The following is a 20,669-nucleotide window of genomic DNA, read 5'->3' as shown; positions in this document are numbered from 1 at the left end:
TCTATCCATTTATTCAGCAAGTGTCTACTGAATGCTGACTATGTTCCAGGCACCATGGTCTGAACTGGGCAAAACTCAGGGCCTATGAGGGTCAGTGCTGGTACACAGTGGTACGCAACACATGTACACTCACCCCAAGACAGGGAACCCTACAGCCTGGGGCTCAGAGCCCAACCAGGAAGACACAAGTCGCAGGCCCTTACACAGCTATTTCCACAGCAGCCACAGCGGCCCAGGAGGACTAGTCCGTGAAGACTACTGAAGTGTGTGTGTGCCTTTTAAATCGAAAGGGGTCGTGCCATTTCATCTGAAAGACTTACGATTTGCTTCTGCTTCAATGGCTTCACAGAGAAGCTGCCGTCCACATGCTGCAGGGGAAAGACACGGAGGTTAACTCGGTGGATGGGGCTCCTCTGAGCTCTCCTGCTCAGCAGGCTGAAGGCCCTTTCCTGGCCAGTCCACACTCACTACGGCTGAAAAAAGGAAGGGCCACATGAAGACTGAAGAGCCAGGCCGGGATTTCTCAAATGTGGCCCTCAGACCTAGCTTTGAAGCCACACGGAGCCTTCTAAAAATACAGCTCCTGGCCCTGAGCTGCCCTGCAGAACCCAACTCTCCCTGGGCAATCCTCACGCACGTGCAAGGTGAAGACCACTCAGCCACGTTCAGATGCCGGACACGAGCCTCCCCCAACCGTGCACAGCAAACTTTAGAACAAACAAGCACTTGCTCTCAAAGGGCCCAGTTTAGTTAGGAAGACAGCCCAAGAGCATGCACACGCAGGCGTTCACAGCAACGCTCAGAGCCCTAAAAACGTAAGAACGAAATGGAACAAACGCGTTCAGTGGCGTCCAGGGAAATACTCTGTTCAGAGTCCAACAAGGTTAATGAAGGTATCAGATCTGAGATCCTGCAACACTCATTATCCCTTCGGAGTCAACCAAGACCAGCGGCACTTAGGATTTTCTGGTGAGGCTGGTGGGTCGTAAAAGAAATTTGCAGAATGTTGGACTCCAAATATAAAGCAGTTTCTCGGTGGGCTCTAAACTGGAAGCACAGACCGGACTGTTTGCCAGAGACGGCCCATCTGCCTCAGCCAGAGATGTGTCAGCAGTCACCATCTCTTCGACAAGGCAGAGCTTGGGGACTGCGGTGGCCAAGCCCAGCGCTAAGCAGGGAGGAGGCCGCATCTGCCTGGTCAGCACCCCGGCCCTGGGAGAGAACAGACCTAGCCATGCCATAAGATAAACACATCAGAGGGACCCTGACCCAGCCAGAGGGACCCCCCTGGGGAGCTCTGGAAAGACCCAGACCACAGGACAGACTCCAACTCTGCACCTGAAGCTCTCAGGGGGTGCAGTGGCACACAGGTGAGGGGATGGGGGGTCAACAGCATGCAGGGGTGGTGGGAGGGGGCCCCAGCAAGCGGCTGTGCCTGCTCCACGCGCCGCTCCGGGGCACAGGCTGGCACTGAGAACATTTGCAACCGCAGAGTCAAGCGCACAGTGCAGACAGACCTCAGAGCGCACGGCGGGGGGAGGGTGCACTCTCACACTGGCACACCCCACTACCTCCAGCAAGGTTCTCTGTGTACAGGGACACGTGGGCCTGGGGCCATACCAGCCAGACGGCAGACCCTCGTCCATCCTGCCAGCTTTCGCTGAGCGTCTGCTACCTACCAGGCATCACACTGGGCTCTGAGAATATAGCCAGTTCCGCCCCCAGGAGCATCAAGCAATAAGCACAGCAGACAGCAGGTGTTTGCCCCCAGCAAAGGAAAGGCCTCCTGCAGTGAGCGAGGCCACCCAGCCTGCAGGGTCAGGGTGCTGCAGCCAGGTGGAGGGAGGAGCAGAGGGCCTTTGTGGGACTGTGACGGGTCTCAGGTGACACCCAAGGGAACAGCCGGGTGGGAAAGAGCCATGGCCTGAGGAGGTGACAACACTGACGACTTCTCTGCACCCCAGTGGAGTTAGTTTGTGGCAGGGAGCCCTTCCTGTGGGCACCCCAGCCCATGTCGGCAGCTTCTAGAGCAGCGGTCCCCAACCTTTCTGGCACCAGGGACAGGTTTCAGGGAAGACACTCTTTCCACAGATGGGGGTGGGGGGATGGGCAGAGCTCAGGCAGTAACCAGAAGCAGTGACGAGGGATGGGAGGTGACCAGGGATGGGAAGCGGGTACAAATGCAGATGAAGCTTTGCTCCCTGCCACTCACCTCCTGCTGTGTGCCCGGCTCCCAAGTTTCACGGAGGACAATTTTTCCACGGGGGTGGGGGAGGAGGGGGAGGAGGCAGAGCCTGCTATACGGCCTGGTTCCTAACAGCAGATAGCAGTCCGAGGCCCAAAGGTTGGCAACCACAGTTCTAGAGAGTTCTATAGGGCTGGCATCGGTCTAGAACATTCTCCCTCGCCATACTCTTTGAAACGCCTTTGAAAGGCTCTTTGAAATGCCTCCCGCTGGGGACGTTCAGCCTCATGACAAGTCTCCTCGGAAGCACAGGGGAATCTCCCACCTGCCCTGGGCCCTGTCCCCACACCCAGGCTTCTAGTCTCAAAAGGCCACCCCTCTGCTCCCAGCTCCCAGGCCCTAGGGACGGTGGGGGCCAGACACTTACCTTTTCAAAGGCGGCCAAGAGCACGTGGGCGTGGCCAGTCACTTCCACAACTGCAGGCAGAGGGGGACAGAGCAGTCAGGGCCACAGCAGCCGCCCCACCCGGCCTCCCTACCTTCCCAGCGCTCGGCCTCGAGACAGTCCGCAGCCTGTTCCAGGGCTCGGCCTCCTCTGCCGGGGGCCCCACAGCTCCCAGGCCACTGCCAGTCCCCCGGCCCTCCGAGCTGCCGACGCCACTCACCGTCTCCCTCGTCCACCACGGCCTGGATGACCACTGGAAACACGCCCCGGTCCAGGTCAAAGTTCAGCTGAGGGGAAAGAGGCAGGAACACTCAGGACCCTCGGCAGCCGAGCCAGCTGGGCCAGAGGGAGGGACCGGGAGGACTAGGGTCTAAATGGCAGAGAAGGCGAATGTCCGGCTGGGCACCTTTGGGGTTTTTTGTGGTGAAATACACATAACATAAAAGTTGCCATTTTAACCATGTTTAAAGGCGTTACGCACATCCACAATGCCACGCAGTCAGCACCGCCATTGCCGGAACCTTTCATCACCCCCGCAGGAGCCGCACGCCCGGGAGCACTCGCTCCCAGCCCGGCCGCCACAGGTCTGCTCTGCCCTGGCGGATCGGCCTCTCCCGGACATCTCTCACAAGTGGCGTCACACAGCACGTGGCCTTTCGTGTCTGGCTTCTTTCATTTCACACGCTTTCACAGTTCACCATGCCACACTGTGACTCGGTGCTTCTTCCCTTCGTGTGGCTGAGTGACACCCCGCGGTACAGAGAGCCCGCAGCTCTGTGCGTGCACCTGCTGGCGGGCACGCGGTTGCTTCTCCTGCTTGGCGACTGTGCACGGTGCCGCTGTGAACACAGACATGCCAGTGTCTGCTGGAATCTGGGTTTCCTCCCTCTCGGGTACACACCTTGGGACGGAAGTGCTGGGTCACAGATAACTGTTTAACTTTCCGAAGAAAAGCTTGACTTGGCCCTCCCCATTCGACAGAAGGAAAGTGGAGGAGACCACGTGGCTTGTCATGTTTCTCATTACGCCCCTGCCGTGCTCAGGCTAACAGCTGCTCCCCCACCCACGGCCCCACAGTCCCCACGGCCCAGTAGCCAGCCTGGCCTCACTCCTCACGGAGCCCTGCGGGCCGATTCCTACTCGGGGTGTCAAGAAGGGCTTCCCGGGCCTCCAAGAGTGGCTGCCCCCCACGAACACTCTCAGCCCACGCCTCTCTGCATCGCGTCTGCCTAACACGCTGAGGAAAGCCACCCGGATCGTCACCTGCCCCGACTCCCTGCTGGACGAGAGCCACGGAGCACGGACACCCTGCCCGGCTAGTCAGCGTCACACCCTCAGTGTCTGCCACAGAAAAGAACAGACACGTGTGTGTGTTTGTTCTGGGGAGAAAATCAAGACTTATCTCTCAGTAAAGATTTACTAAAAGAATGGACGAAAACATACTAAACTCTGGAAACGTACTAAAGCCCACTGATTGTACCTAAAATGAGCGAACTGTGTGATATGTGAATCACAATAAAAATGTTAAGAAACAGAACAAAACAAAAACTGGATAAAATCCCTAAGAAGAATGGTCTGGCAGATGCAGCCCAGATCCTCTGCCTCCAGCCCGGAGCAGCAGGCCTTGCTTAGGCAAGACCACCCATGGGGAAGGGACAGCCCCACAGTCCGTCTCCAGCATCCACCTGCCCTGCAGAGTGTCACAGTGGAGCTGAGGGGACCGACAACGAAGCCCCAGCGGGAAGAGGCTCCCAGCAGAGCCCAGCATCAGGGACACACGGGGCTGCCTCCCTTCTCCAGCTGTCCCTCCATGAGGCAGGCAGTAGCAGCAGAGCTGGTCACATGTCCCCATTCCAGTGGCCCAGGGGGACTGTCACCTCAAGTCTTTCTACTTCTCTGAGCTTCAGTTTCCTGCTCTGTAAACTGGGGTCACTACTGCACCTACCACATGGGTTTCAAGCACAAGGTGCTAATGGTGTCCTCCCGCCAGCCCCAGCCCCCACCAACACAGGGCAGTGCCCAGGCCTACCAGGCACACCCCACCCAGCAGGGGCTCCACACCAGCAGGTAGCCGGGCCCCACTGGCACATGGCTATGGCAGGACTCCTGCCCCCTGGGAGCCAAGAGCCACACTCCTGACAGTCCTGGCCGCATGAGCAGCCCGGAGAGGCAGCCATTAGCTCAACAGGCCACAGACCTGTCAGCACACGTCCACATGGCCCTGTCTCCGCATCTGCTCACGAGGGAGGGTCAAGGGTCAGAGGTGGCCAGCCGAGACACCAGCACAGCGGGGTGCACAGGGGAGGCCAAGAGGGTCTCCGTCAGCAGAGAAGCACCAGGAAGTGGCAGGGCGCTGGCACAGGGTCAGACTCAGGACCGTGGCTTCGAGTCTGCTCCTCGCCTGTTCACTGTGAATGAGCCTCCACCTGAGCCTCAGTTTCCCCACATGGAAAAAAGGGATAGAAGCCACTGCCAGCAGAAAGGCTCTGAGTGTGGTCCCTGGCAGAACATGTGGTCAACGCCGACTGGAAGCTCCACGTGTCAAGGAACAGGAGCCAGGGGAAGCCTGGTCTGACACAGTGGCCACACAAAGAGCAGAGGAAAGGGGAGTGGAGGGGGAGGGTAGCCCAGGGGGGTGACGTGGACGTGTCCACACCCACCCGGAACCTGGTCAGGCCATAGGCTCCCACCATCTCAAAATGCCACAGAGACCTGGACCTGCCAGAGGGAGGGATAGACTTTCCCCGGCTCTTGCCCTGCTCTGGGGTGACCGGCAGGGGGCGATCACACCGAAACAGGCTGCGCACAGAGCGATCTTCCCGGATTGCCGTCTGAGGCTCCCACGCTGCCCTCACTGCCCTCACAGGGCTGCAATTAAGCCCAGGAAGGGGGGGTTCACGCACTGGCAGTGGCTCCTTTAGGTGGAGGGGCTGGACGGGAAAGCAGAGCTCTGTGGGGCTCAGCCCTGTGCCCCCACCTCCCCATGCACCCACCCCAGCCCCAAGCCGACACCCCGTGCCTGGAACAGCACCCAGCGCCTCAGCAATGCTGCTGACACGGGCACCTCCAGGTGATTCGCATTTTTCCTCATTGCACTCTACAAACTGAATGCTGACAGGTGTGTTTTGCTGGAGTTAGACTAAAAACCAACGGTCCAGGGAGGTGTGCATGGTGGTTCCTAAGCGGGCAGTGACCACAGCCTATCACAGACCCCTCCCCCTGGGGGAGGGACTGCCTCTGGCTTCAGAGGAAACCAGGATCAGAGAGCTCAGGGCTCACCAAGACTTCATAGGGAGACTCAGCAGAGCTGGGTCGGCCTCGCAGCCTTTCACCGGCATCCTCCCTGCTCCTAGGACAGGCCACCACTGCCACCCTAGAAGACCCTGTACTTCTTTTACCAACCCTGACCCACTAGGGGACTCCTCCCACCCTGTTCAAACCCCACCAAGGCACAGAGGGCTGTTGCCTCCACCTGCCCAGCAGCGGAGCAGCCTCTGTAGGTGGCTGCACCTTGATTTTCCTTGGGCATTTTCCTCTGGGTCCGTGTGGTCTGGCCAGAAGAAGGCACACCCAGCCCCAAGCAGGGGCCACAGAGGGAAGGCACACAGCCTCCAAGTGCTCCTGGACCTGGGTGGGACTGTCCCCATGCTAGGCACTGAGAGCGAAGCCAGCTTGCAGGGGGCAAGTCTGTGTGAGAGAGACACCGTCCCCATAACATGGGCCCTGGAAGAAACCTCAAGCCATGCAGCCTTTTCTGAGCCTGTAACAATAAATCCCCGATTTCTTTTCTGAAGCCAGACTGAGTTGTCTTTCTGTCACTTGCAACCAAGAGTCCCAACAAAGACGCCGTTTAGAAGGCTCTGCCTGGCCAGGCACGGTGGCTCACGCCTGTAATCCTAGCACTCTGGGAGGCCGAGGCGGGTGGATCGCTCGAGGTCAGGAGTTTGAGACCAGCCTGACCAAGAGCGAGACCCCGTCTCTACTAAAAATAGAAAGAAATTATCTGGCCAACTAAAAATATATATACAAAAGATTAGCCGGGCATGGTGGCGCATGCCTGTAGTCCCAGCTCGGGAGGCTGAGGCAGTAGGATCGCTTAAGCCCAGGAGTTTGAGGTTGCTGTGAGTTAGGCTGATGCCACGGCACTCACTCTAGCCCGGGCAACAGAGTGAGATTCTGTCTCAAAAAAAAAAAAAAAAAAAAGGCGGCTCTGCCTGGTCACATGCAGCTTGGCCGGCGGCCAGCAGAGCCCAGGGCTGCACTCCTCACAGACACCCATTCAGCTTCCTCGGAAAACCCTTACTGAAGACCTGCCCTGGCGGGCCCACTGCTGGGCCCAGGGACAGAGACGAGGACGAATGGGGCTATCAGGGCCCCAACTCCCTCTGTGGAACCGGGGCCGGGTGCTGCAGCCCCTCAGGATGCTGGCCGCCTCCTCTGCAAAGCCACAGCTCATACCCAACCCAGCCCCCTCACATGGAGGGCAAGGTACCCAGGGGGCCCGGGGGAGGGACCCCAGGGAACATGGGACAAACAGGGAGCCAGGACCACCCCCCCCCAAGAAACTCCTGCTCCCGAAAGCTCAGCACACACACTGCCCATCACCCACAAGTCATGCGTGAGAGTGGGCGCATCTCCCACAGGATGCTGGGGGAGGACGGACACTACTGCCCACCCGAGGGAACCTCAGGGAGAGGCTTACTGTAATGCAAGGGTGCAAGGGTGCGGGGGCTTCCATGGGGAAAGCCACTGCCCAGGGGAGGGGGAGCTGGGGCAGCTGGCACCCACACGAGTCTCGCCCGAGCTCTCAGGCTCACGTGGCCTGGCAGGGGCCAGCGTGTGAAATGTCTCCTCCCGGCCGCACAGCCAGGGTCCAACGATACTGGAACCCCCAGCTCCAGACCAGACGGACACTGGGAAGCAAGGCACAGGGCACAGTGGGGAGTGCGTGGCTCTGACTGCGACAGACAGAGCGGGAGAGGGGCTGGCGAAGATGCCACTCAGCCTGCAGAAGGCCTCTAGGACACCTGTCAGTACGGACGCAACCTGTCCACAGCACGATTTAGGAAAAAGTAAAGGCAAAGGTTGAAGGGAAGCTGCCGCACCGCGGTCCACAGCCTCAACAAGGACAGAGGGAGCCCGAGCCCAGTATTGGAGCCTCTGTGATGGCTGCTCTGTCGGCCTCTGGTCACCCAGGCCGGACGACACTCGGCCCCAGCCCCTCGCCAGGCCCTGGGCAGCCACATCTGGTGCTCCAGAGAATTGCGGAGGAATCTGAACAAACAGGCCCCACGGCGCCGGCCCCCACCCACAAGGAGAGAGAATCAGCAGAAGGGCTGGGGGTGGGCGGGCCTGGCTGGAATCACCTCGTCGTCCTTCCACTCCGAGAAGTCGATCTTGAAGGAGGGCAGGGAGAACTGCTGGCTCACTCCTCTCTTGTAGTGCACGGTCTCGGACTGCAGCAGAGGGCTCCTGGGGCTGTACCTAAGGGCATCAGGGAGGAAGGCAGTGAGGCTGCCGTGGGCAAGGACCCCTCTGTGCTTGACTGGTTGTCCCTCCCAGCTCCGGCTTTTGGGGACCCCTCTGGTTGGGGGGCAGGAAGCACCCTACATGGCCATGGGGCCCTCATCCTTCCCCAGCTCATGCTGCATCTCTGCCCAGGTCACTCCTGGCCAATTCTTCCTGAGCCCACACCTGCCTGACGTCTCCGCTACCTTCCCGGATTTGGCTACACCTTTCCACAAGGTGCTGAGTTTGTTTCCTTCTTTGAATGAACACAGTACAAAAGCACACACAGTGCAAGACACTTGCTCCCAGCTCCTCTGCCCAAGCCACAGGGCAGGCAGGACTCCAGGCCTGGGCTCTCAACCACCTGGCCGCCGAGTGCTGCACTCCAGTGCGGGAAGGAAATGAGCACATTTCCACCCATCGGTGAGGCCACTGGGGGCCACCTGCCCTTGCAGGCTGGAGGCAGTTCTGCCCAGGTCCTGCTGAAGATGCAGGTTTCAAACTTATTTCACATAAAATCTCCAAAAGCTCAAATACATACTTGTAACATAGTAAAAAATATACATTTGGTCTCTGTCCTGGATCCTGGCACAGAGCTCCTATTCCCTTGGAATTTCCTGGGTGACAGGAGCATCTTTTGTTCTAATGAGGCAACTCTTGGGGCTCCTGGATAGGGCTGGTCACCACAATGACCTAGCCAGAAGTAGAGGCCTGGAACGTTCAGCCCCACCCCACCCCTACCCTCCAAAGAAGGGGAGAGGAGGGTAGAGTTAATAGCAAATCATGCCTATGTGAAGAAGCCTCCGTAGAAGAAAACTATAAGGTTGGCCAGGCGCGGTGGCTCACGCCTGTAATCCGAGCACTCTGCGAGGCCGAGGCGGGAGGATTGCTTGAGTCCAGGAGTCTGAGGTTGCTGTGAGCTTCCGGGTTGCTGTGCACAGGCAGTGGTGTGCCCGGAGAGCGCACACGCCCCTCGCCCCCACCTCACCCTATGTACCTCTGCATCTCGCTGCTCACCTGAACCCCTGTGACACACCGAGAAAGGTAAGGCAAGTGTCCTCCTGAGTTCTGTGGGCCATCTGCGCAAATCCCAAGCCCAAGCGGGGGCTGTGGGAACCCTGATTTACAGCTTGGTTAGCAGCACAGGTGACAAGCTGGGACTGGCAACTGGTACCTGAAGTGGGGGCAGCCTTGTGGGACTGAGCCCTCAACCCGTGGGGTCTGCGCTAACTCCAGGAAGTCAGTGTCAGAACTGACGTGACCTAGAGGACACCAGTGTCACCACAGAGAACTGAGGATGACGTGGTGTGGGAAATGCCCCACGCTTTGGGGAAGTGCTGAGCGTGCAGTGAGAGAAACAGTCTGTCTTCCCCACCCTGGTCAAAACGCCAGGGAGGCGGCTCTCAGAGGAGCCGAGGCAGGACTCACACGGCCCTGCCGTTCAGGAACTCCTCCACCGCCTGGCAGTAGACGGTGATGGCCACTCGGGCATCGGCGTCGAAGGTGAACTCCAGGCTGTAGAGCACCCGGGGCCTCTCACTGTCCTCGGTGGGGCTGTCAGCATCATCCTTGTACCTACCCGAGGGAGGCGGAGAGGCAGCAGGTCAGGGGTCACAGCCTGCAAGAGCCGCCATCTGCCCCACACAGCGGGGCCCACGGAGGCAGCTGCTGGACACACCTCACTTTTCCAGCAAACGTGGAGGCCCAGCTCCCGCTTGGACAACAGGCCCAACAATCCAGCATTCCCCTTCCCTCTCTGCCCACAGAAAAGGGGGATGAATCCTGTGGGTTTAGAGACAGCCCCAGATGCCTCACATCTTACAGATTTAAAGCAGTTTCTCAACCTACTGAAGTCCGGGGCTGGGCCATTCTGGGCTGCGGGGGGCTGGCCTGTGCACGGCAGGGGGTGCAGCAGCACCCGGGTCTCCACCCATTAGAGGCTGGGAGCACTCCACCCCCAGCCCAGAGCACCCCACCCCCAGCCCAGTGTCCCCTGGGCACAAGCGCCCGGATGAGAACCCTGGTGTAAAGGATGTGGTTCCACTGGCCCTTCCCACCCTCACCCAAGGGACAGCTCTGGGCTCCTGTGGCCCTGCTCACAGCCTCGGGCTCCACATGGGGCCCACCTGAGGCCCACTCTTCTTCCCAGCAACCACCTGGAACCCCTGCCCGGGCACGGCCCACAGAGCCCCAGGCGCCCCAGGGCTGCAGCCTCGGGGTCCCCAGGGCAGGACCAACGGTTACCTCACAAGCCGGAGGGAGTCTTTGCGGATGTTCACCAGGCTCCTCAGTGTCTTCACCGGCTCGTGGGGGGCGGGAGTGACATAGGGAAACTAGGAGGGAAAAGCAGGAAGCAACCCTAGGTCACGGCCTCCCAGTGGCAGAGGACACAAAGCACAAGACTCACAGCCCTGGCCGGTTTCCTGGGCTCTGTCCCCACCAAAGGGGCTGCGTCGATGCTGGGTATGTTGGGCTGGGCGTGGGGAAGCCAAGACCACACCACCCTGAAAAAGAATCCAGCCTCTCAGCTGCGTCCCCAGTTCCAGGGAGGCCCCTCAGAGACTCCACCTGGCCAGAGGGATGGGGGCGCCGCGCCGGCCAAGGCTGGAGTCTCGAGCTTCAATCCTGGTGGTGGGACGCGATGCTTGCCGCTGCCTCTGAACGAGGCAGTCGATTCATATGACAAGGACAGCCAGTAAAAGCTTAGGAAGGTTCACACACAAGTGGATGCAAAGCTGGTGACATCTGGAAGACGTGGCTTTGTATGGCAGTGTCAGGCTTTGACCCTGTGCAGGATTCTACAGGACGCTGTCACTGGGGAAACTGGCAAGGGGGACATGGACCTCAGATTCCTTACAATTGCAGGTGAGTCCACACTGGTGTCGAGGTAAGTTGTAAGAAAGACCTAGAAGGCCTGCGGGAGCCGGGCCCTGGCAGCAGGGGGGCTGCACAGATGGCAGAGTCAAGCCTGCTGTTCCTGCTGACCCCGAGGACGGCTCCCTGCTGGTCCCACAGGCAGGAGTGGGCAGCACTCGGCCCCGCCTCCCCCAGCCTCAGGATCAAAGTTCCATGTCACGCAGCTGCCCAGCGGCTGAGACGGCCGGGAAACCCTGGTCTGGAGGACCCTGCCGGGCCCGAGGGACACGCTGGGTCTCAGCAGCTTCAGGGAGAGGGAGCCGAGCGTCTCCTTAGAGAGAGGCCTCCCGCCAGGCCCCTGCCATCGCCTCCTGAGGGTTTGTGGGCCCTCACACCTCCTCGTCTTCTCTCCAGGCCCTGCTTCCCTGCTGCTCCTGGAGGCTCCTTCTTGCCCACCATGGCTTGGCTCAGCCACGGCTCTGTGGGGCCCACCCTCCATCCCTTTCTTCTGACCATTCATTCAGCCAATGTCAATCATCTGTACCCCGCTAGGGAACAGGGGCAGGGTCTGCCTTCTGTCCCAGCCCGTGGAAGAACGCCAGGCATACAGCAGGTGCCAAATCAGTGTTGAACGAATGGACAGCCATGCTTGAATGTGCACTCTTCTGGTAACTAGTGAAAAATACTTGCTATTTATACTTCTCCTTTGGATCACGTCTCTTGCCCATTGTTCCATGGAATGTAGATGTTCTTTTTGCTTTTTAGAGAAAGTCACCCAAGAGGCCTGGAATCAAATCTGTACCTTTCTGCAGCCCTTGCAGCCTGGATGCACCAGTTCGATGTGGCTGCTCTGTCCCTCAGAGACCTGCACCTGGCCGTCTGGCCTCTAAGGCCAGCCGTGTTCCAGTCACACGCCCATGTCCAACTCAACTGTAGGCCTGCCGGGAGCTCTGCCCATTTGGGGTGACTTGGTGCCTGCCTGCCCTGCTAGTGGGGACAGACAGCTGGGGACAGGGCCTCCCACCCACCCAATGAGGACATAAATGACTGGGAACAGGGCCCTCCCACCCCAACAGGGGAGGCACAGATCGCTGGGGACAGAGCCTCCCACCCCCCCAGCAGGGACAGACGGCTGGGGACAGAGCCTCTGACCCCCGCAGCCCCACGAGCCAGCTCTGTTCAGACCCACCTGGACCGGGCGGCTGCCCAAGAAGTTCAGATCCATGTTCTCGCCAAAGAGGTAACCTTCAGGATGGGGGGTGTCAAATTTCTCGCCTCCCATGAAAAAGTGCGAAGCAAAGTAGTTTCCTGTGTAAAAAAGGAAACACAGTTGTAGATTCTCAGGCTCAACACAGCCTAGAGGGAACATGTGATGGCTGAGAAGCCAACCTGAGAAAGACTGTGTCCTGGGAGAAGCCGCTGGCCCACGGGCTGGCCCTCCTGCTGACGGCCCTTCCCTCTCCTGGACCCTCTCTGCTCACAGCCTCAGCAGGAAGCCTCAGCCCCTGCCCCACTTCCACCTGATGTGGGCTGAGCTGTGTCCCCCACAAAGACGTGTTCCAGTCCCACTCCACCCCCACCTCCTGTACACGTGACCTTATTTAGAAAGAGGGTCTTTGTCGATGTAATCAAGATAAGATGAGGTCATACTGAATTAGGGGACCCTAAGTCCAATGACTAGTGTCTCAGTAAAAGAAAGGAGATGATTTGGATACAGGGAAAGCAGAGACTGCAGTGATGCGGCCACAAGCCAACGACAAGGAACCCGGAGCCTCCAGGAGCTGGAGACAAGACAGGCTTCTCCCCCAGTGCCTTCGGAGGGAGTGGCCCTAATGACACCAAGGTGTCTCTAGACACCTCTGGAACCGTGATTGAAACATTCATGTTGCTTTAAGCCATGGTTAATGATCATTTGTTACAGCCATGCCCAGAAATCCTTACACATTTCCTGACTCCAGACTAAGTCCCCCCCCACACACACCCCCAAACCCAGGCCCAGGGTCCTTTCTCAGCTTAGCACTGGCCATGGGTAAAGCCGCGTGGTCTGGGTTACTACCACACCCTCGCCCGACCCCCTGAGAGGACTTGAGCCCAGAAATGGTTCCCATAACGTTCCTGGCACCCTTGGGCACTAACTCTGCCTTCCTCCCATGAGGAAAGGGATGAGAGGTGGCAGGCACCAGTCAGCCTCAAAGAACCGAGCACACAGCGTCCCCTGTGCCTCCCGACCTGATGCCTGCCCTGTCCCCATGTCCCTCTGGCACAGAGGCCCTGAGAGGAAGGCCCAGGTGACCATGGGGCCTGGGGATTCGAGGATGCTCACACCGTGTCCCTCAGCCTCGTGTGCAACAGGGACCGCTGGGCGCCTGAGCCCAGGTGGGTCCTTCCTGAGAACTACAGCCCCAGTTACGGTGGGCGTAGCCTCGGCCACGGGGCCAAGGCGATGAGGCTGGGAGGCCCCTCCCCAGGGAGAGGCCCAGAAGCAGGAGAGTCGAGCCTGACTGCTCTTGACAGCAGAGAACATAAGGCGGAACAGCAGGCGGGACCCCAACCCTAACCCCAACCCCGACCCCGACCCCAACCCACCCTGCGGGACAGGAACCTGTGAGAACCAACTACAGCGAGAAAAAAAAATGAAGCAGCAACTAAACAAACATAAGACCCTGATTTCGTGAAATGTCACGTAGCTGTTAGAATCAAGCAGACCTGCCGCACTGACATGGAATGACAGCCACGGAATATTCGTTAGTAAATAAGCTGAACGTGTTGAAAATCAAGATCTCGTTTGGGGAAAACCTGCACACACTGACATGCGCGTAAGACAAGTTCTAAGGACCCAGAGAAAGGTCTGAAAGGAAGCGCCCACGAGGCTGCCAGGGACATGAGCACAGAGCCCACAAGGCAGGACCACAATCCAGACGTTCCACTTTGTGTTGGCGTCTTTGCATTGAACACACACCGATGCAGAGTTTTTGAATCAATAAAAAGGACAGCTGAGATCCAAGTGAGCACAGGACGCCTTCCCACATCACCTGGGACGCGCACGTAGCCCACGTGAAATCCCCGGAGCATCTGACTGTGCAGTCTTCAAAGGTGATACGGCCCACCACGGTCTGCGGGGTGTTGGTGGGGCAGGCACCCAAGGCCTAATACAGGGGGTCTCCAGACCCTCTCTCTGGAGCTCAGCTTCAGTCTCGGTTGGCCTTTGTCCCATCCAACCTCGAGCCTGAATCACAGAACAGGGAGAGGGCCTCAGCCGGAAGTCAGAGAGAGCCCAGTGCAGGGCCACCTGTCATGGTCTGCCAAGCTGTGTACAGTGTTCATTAAAACAGCAGCCTGCCTGGTCACGGTGGCTCACGCCTGTAATCCCAGCACTCTGGCAGGCCGAGGCGGGAGGATCGCTTGAAGCCAGGAGTTTGAGACTAGCCTGAACAAGAGTGAGACCCCTGTCTCTACTAAAAATAGAAAAAACTAGCTGGGCGTGGTGGCACTTGGGAGCCCAGTTCTTTGAGGTTGCAGTGAGCTATAAACCACACCACTGTAATCCAGCCCAGGGAACAGAGCAAGACCCTGTCTCAAAAAAAAAAAAAAAAACAAAAAAAAAACTGGAGGGACTTAGTTGTCAGCTGAAAAATCATTAATATTTTTTGATACTAGATCTTTATGTGAATTTTCAGTAAATAACTTGGAATTAGAAGTTATTACATATCAAAATCTTGTTAATTCCCATCCAGTTTATGTGATCAAGGTTTCTCAACTTAAGAAACAGAACTAAAACTGATGCTGAAATCTGTATCATTCTAGCAAGAGGTTATTATATTCAACTGTGAATACATGAATTACCAGGGGGAAGAAGTAGCCCATCCACTTAAGAGACACATTTTCAATGTTTTTTAGTATTTCAGTTTATTATTGATAAAAACTGTAAGATTTGGCTGGGTGCGGTGGCTCGTGCCTGTAATCCTAGCACTTGGGAGGCCAAGGCGGGCTGATCACTTGAGCTCAGGAGTTCAAGACCAGCCTGAGCAAGAGGGAGACTCCGTCTCTACTAAAAAAAATAGAAAGACATTATCTGGACAACTAAAAACATAGAAAAAATGAGCCGGGCATGGTGGCACGTGCCTGTAGTCCCAGCAACTCAGGAGGCTGAGGCAGGAGGATCGCTTAAGCCCAGGAGTCTGAGGTTGCTGTGAGCTAGGCTGATGCCACGGCACTCTAGCCCAGGCAACAGAGCGAGACTCTGTCTCAAAAAAAAAAAAAAAAGAGAGAGAGAGATGTGCATGTGTACACATGCTGTGTGCTGCTGTGAGTGCGTGTTTGTGCATGTGGCATGCGTTGTGTACACGTGTGTGTGCATGCAGCTCTGGACCAGGAAGAGCAGGCAGAGCTGCCAAGACGGAGGGAGGAAAAAGAGAGAACAGAAGACAGGGTGAGAGACAAGCAGGAAGCCATGAAGATGAGAGAAAACAAAGAGTAAGCACCCCCACTGGGCTCTCCCTCCATGCCCAGTTTCCCACGGACCCCAACCAGAGAGGGACAAATGCGGCGCCCGTGCCAAGCTCATCATGGTGGAGCTGGGGCTCAAACCTGCACACTCCACAGCCGACTAGGTCTCAGTCTCCATGCTGGTACCTCCCCACCCCCACCTCGGGGGACAACAGGGACTGTGCTCAGTGGTGTCATCACCAGGCACAACCGGCAGCTGTTCACACACAAAGAGCCACACGCAAAGGCCTTCCCAAGCAGAACGGCTGAAAATCCTTCTGTGGCCATGCTCAGAGGGCTGGCCTAGAAACTCCAGTGACACTTTGGGACCCCAGGGCTCGGAGCCTCTGGGGCAGTCCTCAACACAGCTAACACAGAGTCATCCACCTCCCCTTGTTTACTGTCACCATGGAGAGGGATTCAGGCTCAGGCAGGTCACCTCCTCTCTGCCAAAGGGATTGGACTGTCCTGCTTACAGGTGTCCAGGTGACCTGAACACGGAGATGAACAGCCACAGAAATAAAGATCCAGCCATCTCTTCCTCGGGAGGACTCCAAGGGTGTCCAAGCAGAGCCTCGTTCTCTTCACACATGCATCAGAGGTGGGAGAACACACGGGTTTATCATCTTTACTAGATGAGAAAACCACAGCCCAAGGCCATGGGGCAGAGGCTGTCTCGGGGACAGCCAGTGGACGGACGGCGCTGTTCCTTCTGTGCAGGCCACAGAGCGAGCCAGCAAACTTCCCTTCTGTCTGTTCCACTCGTCAATGGCAGTAAACATGTGTGCAATGAAGATTACCAGACATTTACAACAGGAAATATTCTAAGTTACTTGAACAAACCAGCCTTGCCAAGGGAACGAGGCATCTCCCGAGGACGTCGAGTAAGAAGGCAAAGCAGGGTCAGTCTGGTAGGCACAGATGGACTCTGAGTAAAAGGATCTGGAAGGATCCACACCAAACTGCTGTCGGGGAATCTCGGAGGGGTGGGGGAGAGGGGCAGGCAGAGTAAAACAAGGCCTCAATGTTCTCCCTGCAAACATCTGCACAGCTTGACTCTTTCTCAACTACATATTCAGTTTTTCACATCCAAGTTTACCAGAGACCAGAGTTTGAGACCCATCGGGTCAGAGGTTCCTGGTCTGGACCCCTGAAAAGCATTTGTAGCCAAAACCACCAAGCCCTGGGACACCCCCGGCAGAAACAGGCCAGGCTCAGGTCTCGGCAGAGGGCCTCCCCAGGACCCTCAATGTGGGGGGACGTGCAGATCCAGGCAGATGTTCCTCCTCCCCTGACTGAGGGGGCAGCGACTGCATCTTGGCAACCGGATGCCCAAGTCCCCATGAAGGCCTCCAGCTGCCCATCCTGGACATGGGCTCCAGGTGTCCAACTCAGCTGCCACACAGGCTGTTCCAGTAGGTTCCAGGCGACCCAGGCTCCTGCCTCACCTTCAGATGCCCCCAGCCAAACCACCCCCACGCTCCCCACTCTGTTGCCCAGCACACCTGCACCCACCTTTCTGGCCTCCTTACTAGGGTCCCGGAGCTGTCCTCATTCCCTCTGGGCCAGAGAGCTATTCCCACCTTAGGGCTCCAAGCTGAGATCAAAGGTTCCCATTCCGACTCTCCTCACAGCATTGTCACTGTTTTCCCTCGTTTATTTGTTGGTTTACACTTTGTCCTCCCTGCCCAAGGCCAGGCACGGTCCCAGATCCTTGGGACCTGGGATACCTGGCGTGGATTTCGCTGGGCAGCCTCAGTCATCATTCCCACCCCAGGGAAGGGGGACTAGGAAAGGCCAGAAGTGTCTGCACGGCACCTGGTGAAAATTCTTGTTCCCCTCCACACTGCCGCTAAACCCCAGCCGGCCTGACCCACACAAGATGACTGGAGGTCGCAAGAGTGCTATCACAGGAAAGCTTCTCCAGGCCCCAGGGTGGCCCGCCAGGCGGGAGCCCAGGGAGGGCAGCAGCCCTGCAACCTGACCCCAGTCACTGCTCCCACTCATCGATCCCCTGAGTGCCACCCCCACCCCCAAGCTGACAGGTTCCTTTCTGGAGGCTCCGGGAAGTCAACCCTGGCTGGAATCTTGATTTCCTTACCTGCAGACTTGAGGTAAGAGGACAAGCCTAGTTCAGAATGCCCAAAGGGTAAAAGGAGCTGATTATGCAAACGAGCCTCCTGGCAGGTGAAGAGACACCACGCTCCCTGGGCAAACGTGCTGCCATACTGAATAAAAAGCTCAGGATCCAAGCTCAGAGGGAAGGACGACGTGGAATAAGAACTAAGCACAACTCTGACCAAGCACAGATGCTGGGTCCGAGTTCACAAGCTGTAGCCACCTTTCTATCGGGAGGTGTCCGTCCCCTCCCCAGCCTATATACCCCTTTTCTGGAAAGGGCCTCTACCACCTGCAGGGAGAGCGCTGGACCCCTCAGACCCTCTCCTGTGGATCAGAAACAGGGACAGCCCCTAGAACCTGGTCCTCGAGCCCCTGGTGGGCAGCAGCTTCACGCAAGTCAGAGCAGCACCCGAGCTCCCCAGAGACTGCGGGAGATGCTGCAGCCAGAGCAGAACAGGGGCGCTGGTTTCTAGGGCCGCGGAGCCCTCCGACACATTCATTTCTTGCCCAAGCTACTTTCTATAAATGCCATCGAGACAGCCAATTTCCACAGAATCAAAAACATAATAAAAAGCACTTAGGACAGAAATCTTGTAAACCAATAAGAAAAAAGGGATAACTCAATTTTTAAAAAATGTGTAAAAGACTTCACTGGACACTTCAAAAGGAGGAAGAGAGATAAATGGATAATTTACCTACAAAAAGGCATTCGACCTCACCGGCCATAGGGAGGGCTACCATGAGAACTCCAAGGCTAAAACTGAAAAAATAATTAAACATAAAACACACCTACACCTAACCCTACGGAGTGTTGGTGAGAAGGCAGCACGACCAGAACTCTCGTTGCTGCCCGTGGGAGTGCAAATTGGCCCCGACACGCAGAAAAACCGTAAAGCTAACAACGCGCACACACATCCACAGGCCCCGGCACAGAAACGGCCCCAAAGAGATCGGACTCGTGGGCGCCCAGGCCAGACACAGGAATGTCCTTGGCAGCCGTCACTGCCCCACCGCCCATCCCCGTGCCACTGCGGCACACCAGACACTGCCGCGTCCCACAGCGAGACCACCGTGCCGTGGCGAGTCCTCGCCGTCACCCCCTGACCGGGAACGAAAAGACCACCTCCTCCCAGTTCCCTCAAGTTCAAAACCAGGCAGAACCCGCCTGGGTGGGGTCAGGAGGGGGTTTCCCAGGGAGGAGAAGGGAGAGAGAGAGACTGTTCGGAAGGGAAAGGAGGCAGCCCGCGAGGCCAGCATTTCTGTTTCTCCAACACATTCACTTTGCGATCCCTCACCGAGCTGCAACGCCTCCTGAACGTACATCAGCCTCTGTTCTAAACGTAGACGTGCGGTGCGTGTACACACACCTCCCCAAGGCACTGAACTAAATAAACACAATCACTTCTTTGTTTTGCATCGCCAGGAGGCTGCACAGGGCCTGGGCACCCAGAGATAACAGAGCCCCGTTCCCTGGGGCAGGAGCTCGTCAGCAGAAAGCTTCCCTTATCTGAGCAGTGACGCAGGGCAGACTCCGTGAGGGAGCCAGCATGATCTTCCTCCCACCTCGGGACAGCCCCGTGATGCCAGACCAAGCGAGAGGCTCAATCTACCGCCAGCTCCTAACAGCCCCAGGTCGCCTTTCAGAAATAGAGGGGACGGGTGTTTCAGTCTCAGTCATTCCTCACCCAGCAGAATGCTTGTTCGGGGTCCCCTCACCCACACTGCTCCCCACTGTTGGCTCTTCTGCAAACAGCAGAGGGACACAGGCCCCTCCTCCTCCTTCTCCAACTCCATTCCTGGTGGGACAGTCACCCCTCCCTCGGTGCAGGAAGTGTCTGAGCTCTCAGGGGCAGTTGGCAGAAGGGAACAATGCCATGGCTACTTAGCAAGCACCCAGAGTCAGCCTCGGCTGGGACGGTGCAGGCAACTCCACGCCGTCCACCTGACAAGACGACCCAGGAGCGCGAAGCTGGCCGTACAGCACATGGCGGAGGGGTGTGGGAGAACACAAGCGGCACAAGGTTTGGGAGGCTGGGCGGGTGGGAGCAGTCATGCCCCGCCCCCTGGCCATCCAGGAAGTGCAGAACATTTTCCAGAAAACTTCCAGGCCCCAGGAGAAACAAAAGCCGGCTGGATGAGGGCCAGGGCACAGTCCACAGGCTGCCAGAATCAGGCCCGAAAGGGGCCTGGGAGAGCAGGGTTACCCCAGGGCCCCAGCGAGCAGGCAACTGGCCAAGGCCACAGAGTAAGTCACACCAGAGCTAGGGCAACCGTGGCCCGGGACTCTCAAACCAGTGCTCCCACCATACCCCACAGACTGCCCCACAGCGGCTACAGTCTTCACAGCCTGTTTGCATGGGTTTTTTTCCTTCAAATTCGCTCAGCCATGAAACTCAAGCTCTTATGTGATGCTAAACTGACCTTCAATTTTCATGGCCATCTTTGTGGAAGGGTGCTTTGCAAACAAAGGGGTCCCCTGTGAGGGAGAGAACAGGAACACACACCCCCACCAACTAAGTCTCCTCTCATGCCAGTGGTGGGCCCTCACCGCCACCTCCCCAGCACGGGGTGAAAGGCCCATTCGCCAGCTGTCTGGGCCCCCACGCCCCCCGCTGCGATTCCAGAGACAGTCACCTCCGTCCCTAATTCCCTAGATACCTGACCCCGGGGTGGGGTAGTGGAGAAAAACTCTGGGGTCATTGTTGGCAGTTAGGAATCAACGCCAGTGGCCACCAAGGAAGGTTCCAGCTTAGCTGAGCCTGACACAGGAATGTGATCCAGGTGGTCCTGAGACCCCCAACGATGACCCAGAGCCAGGCCAAAGCCAAGGGGGAGTCTGAACAGAGCTTCTGTTATGGACGGACGAGCCCAGCTGTGTGGCCAGGGTTGGCCATGTGCACCCCACCTCACCCTTTACAACCAAATTATTATTTGCATTTTAAATGAGGAAATGGACACAGAGAGAGGCAGTAACTTGCTCAGGGACAATCCCAGGTGGTTCACTCCAGAGCAACCAGTTTTTCCAGCCTGCTTTTCCCACAGCTCCACAACTTCTTTGAAACTTCTTTG

At 57.6% G+C, this 20,669-nt stretch overlaps 1 protein-coding gene across 2 annotated transcripts in view; it reads right to left on the bottom strand.

Moving 5' to 3' along the window:
* The window catches only part of MGRN1 (mahogunin ring finger 1), a 45,096-nt gene that overhangs the window by 15,651 nt on the left and 8,776 nt on the right, over positions 1–20,669 (bottom strand). For both annotated transcript variants that reach the window (XM_045542481.1, XM_045542482.1), the window contains exons 2-8: positions 12,184–12,302; positions 10,383–10,471; positions 9,567–9,713; positions 7,997–8,114; positions 2,851–2,917; positions 2,613–2,662; positions 321–368 (exon numbers count right to left, since the gene is read on the bottom strand). In XM_045542481.1, coding sequence (XP_045398437.1) covers positions 321–368; positions 2,613–2,662; positions 2,851–2,917; positions 7,997–8,114; positions 9,567–9,713; positions 10,383–10,471; positions 12,184–12,302 — 638 coding nt within the window. The remainder of the gene's footprint in view (positions 1–320; positions 369–2,612; positions 2,663–2,850; positions 2,918–7,996; positions 8,115–9,566; positions 9,714–10,382; positions 10,472–12,183; positions 12,303–20,669) is intronic.

The sequence above is a fragment of the Lemur catta genome, chromosome 2 (assembly GCF_020740605.2).
Source record: "Lemur catta isolate mLemCat1 chromosome 2, mLemCat1.pri, whole genome shotgun sequence".
NCBI lineage: Eukaryota > Metazoa > Chordata > Mammalia > Primates > Lemuridae > Lemur > Lemur catta.
This window is presented reverse-complemented; position numbering and strand designations above follow the sequence as displayed.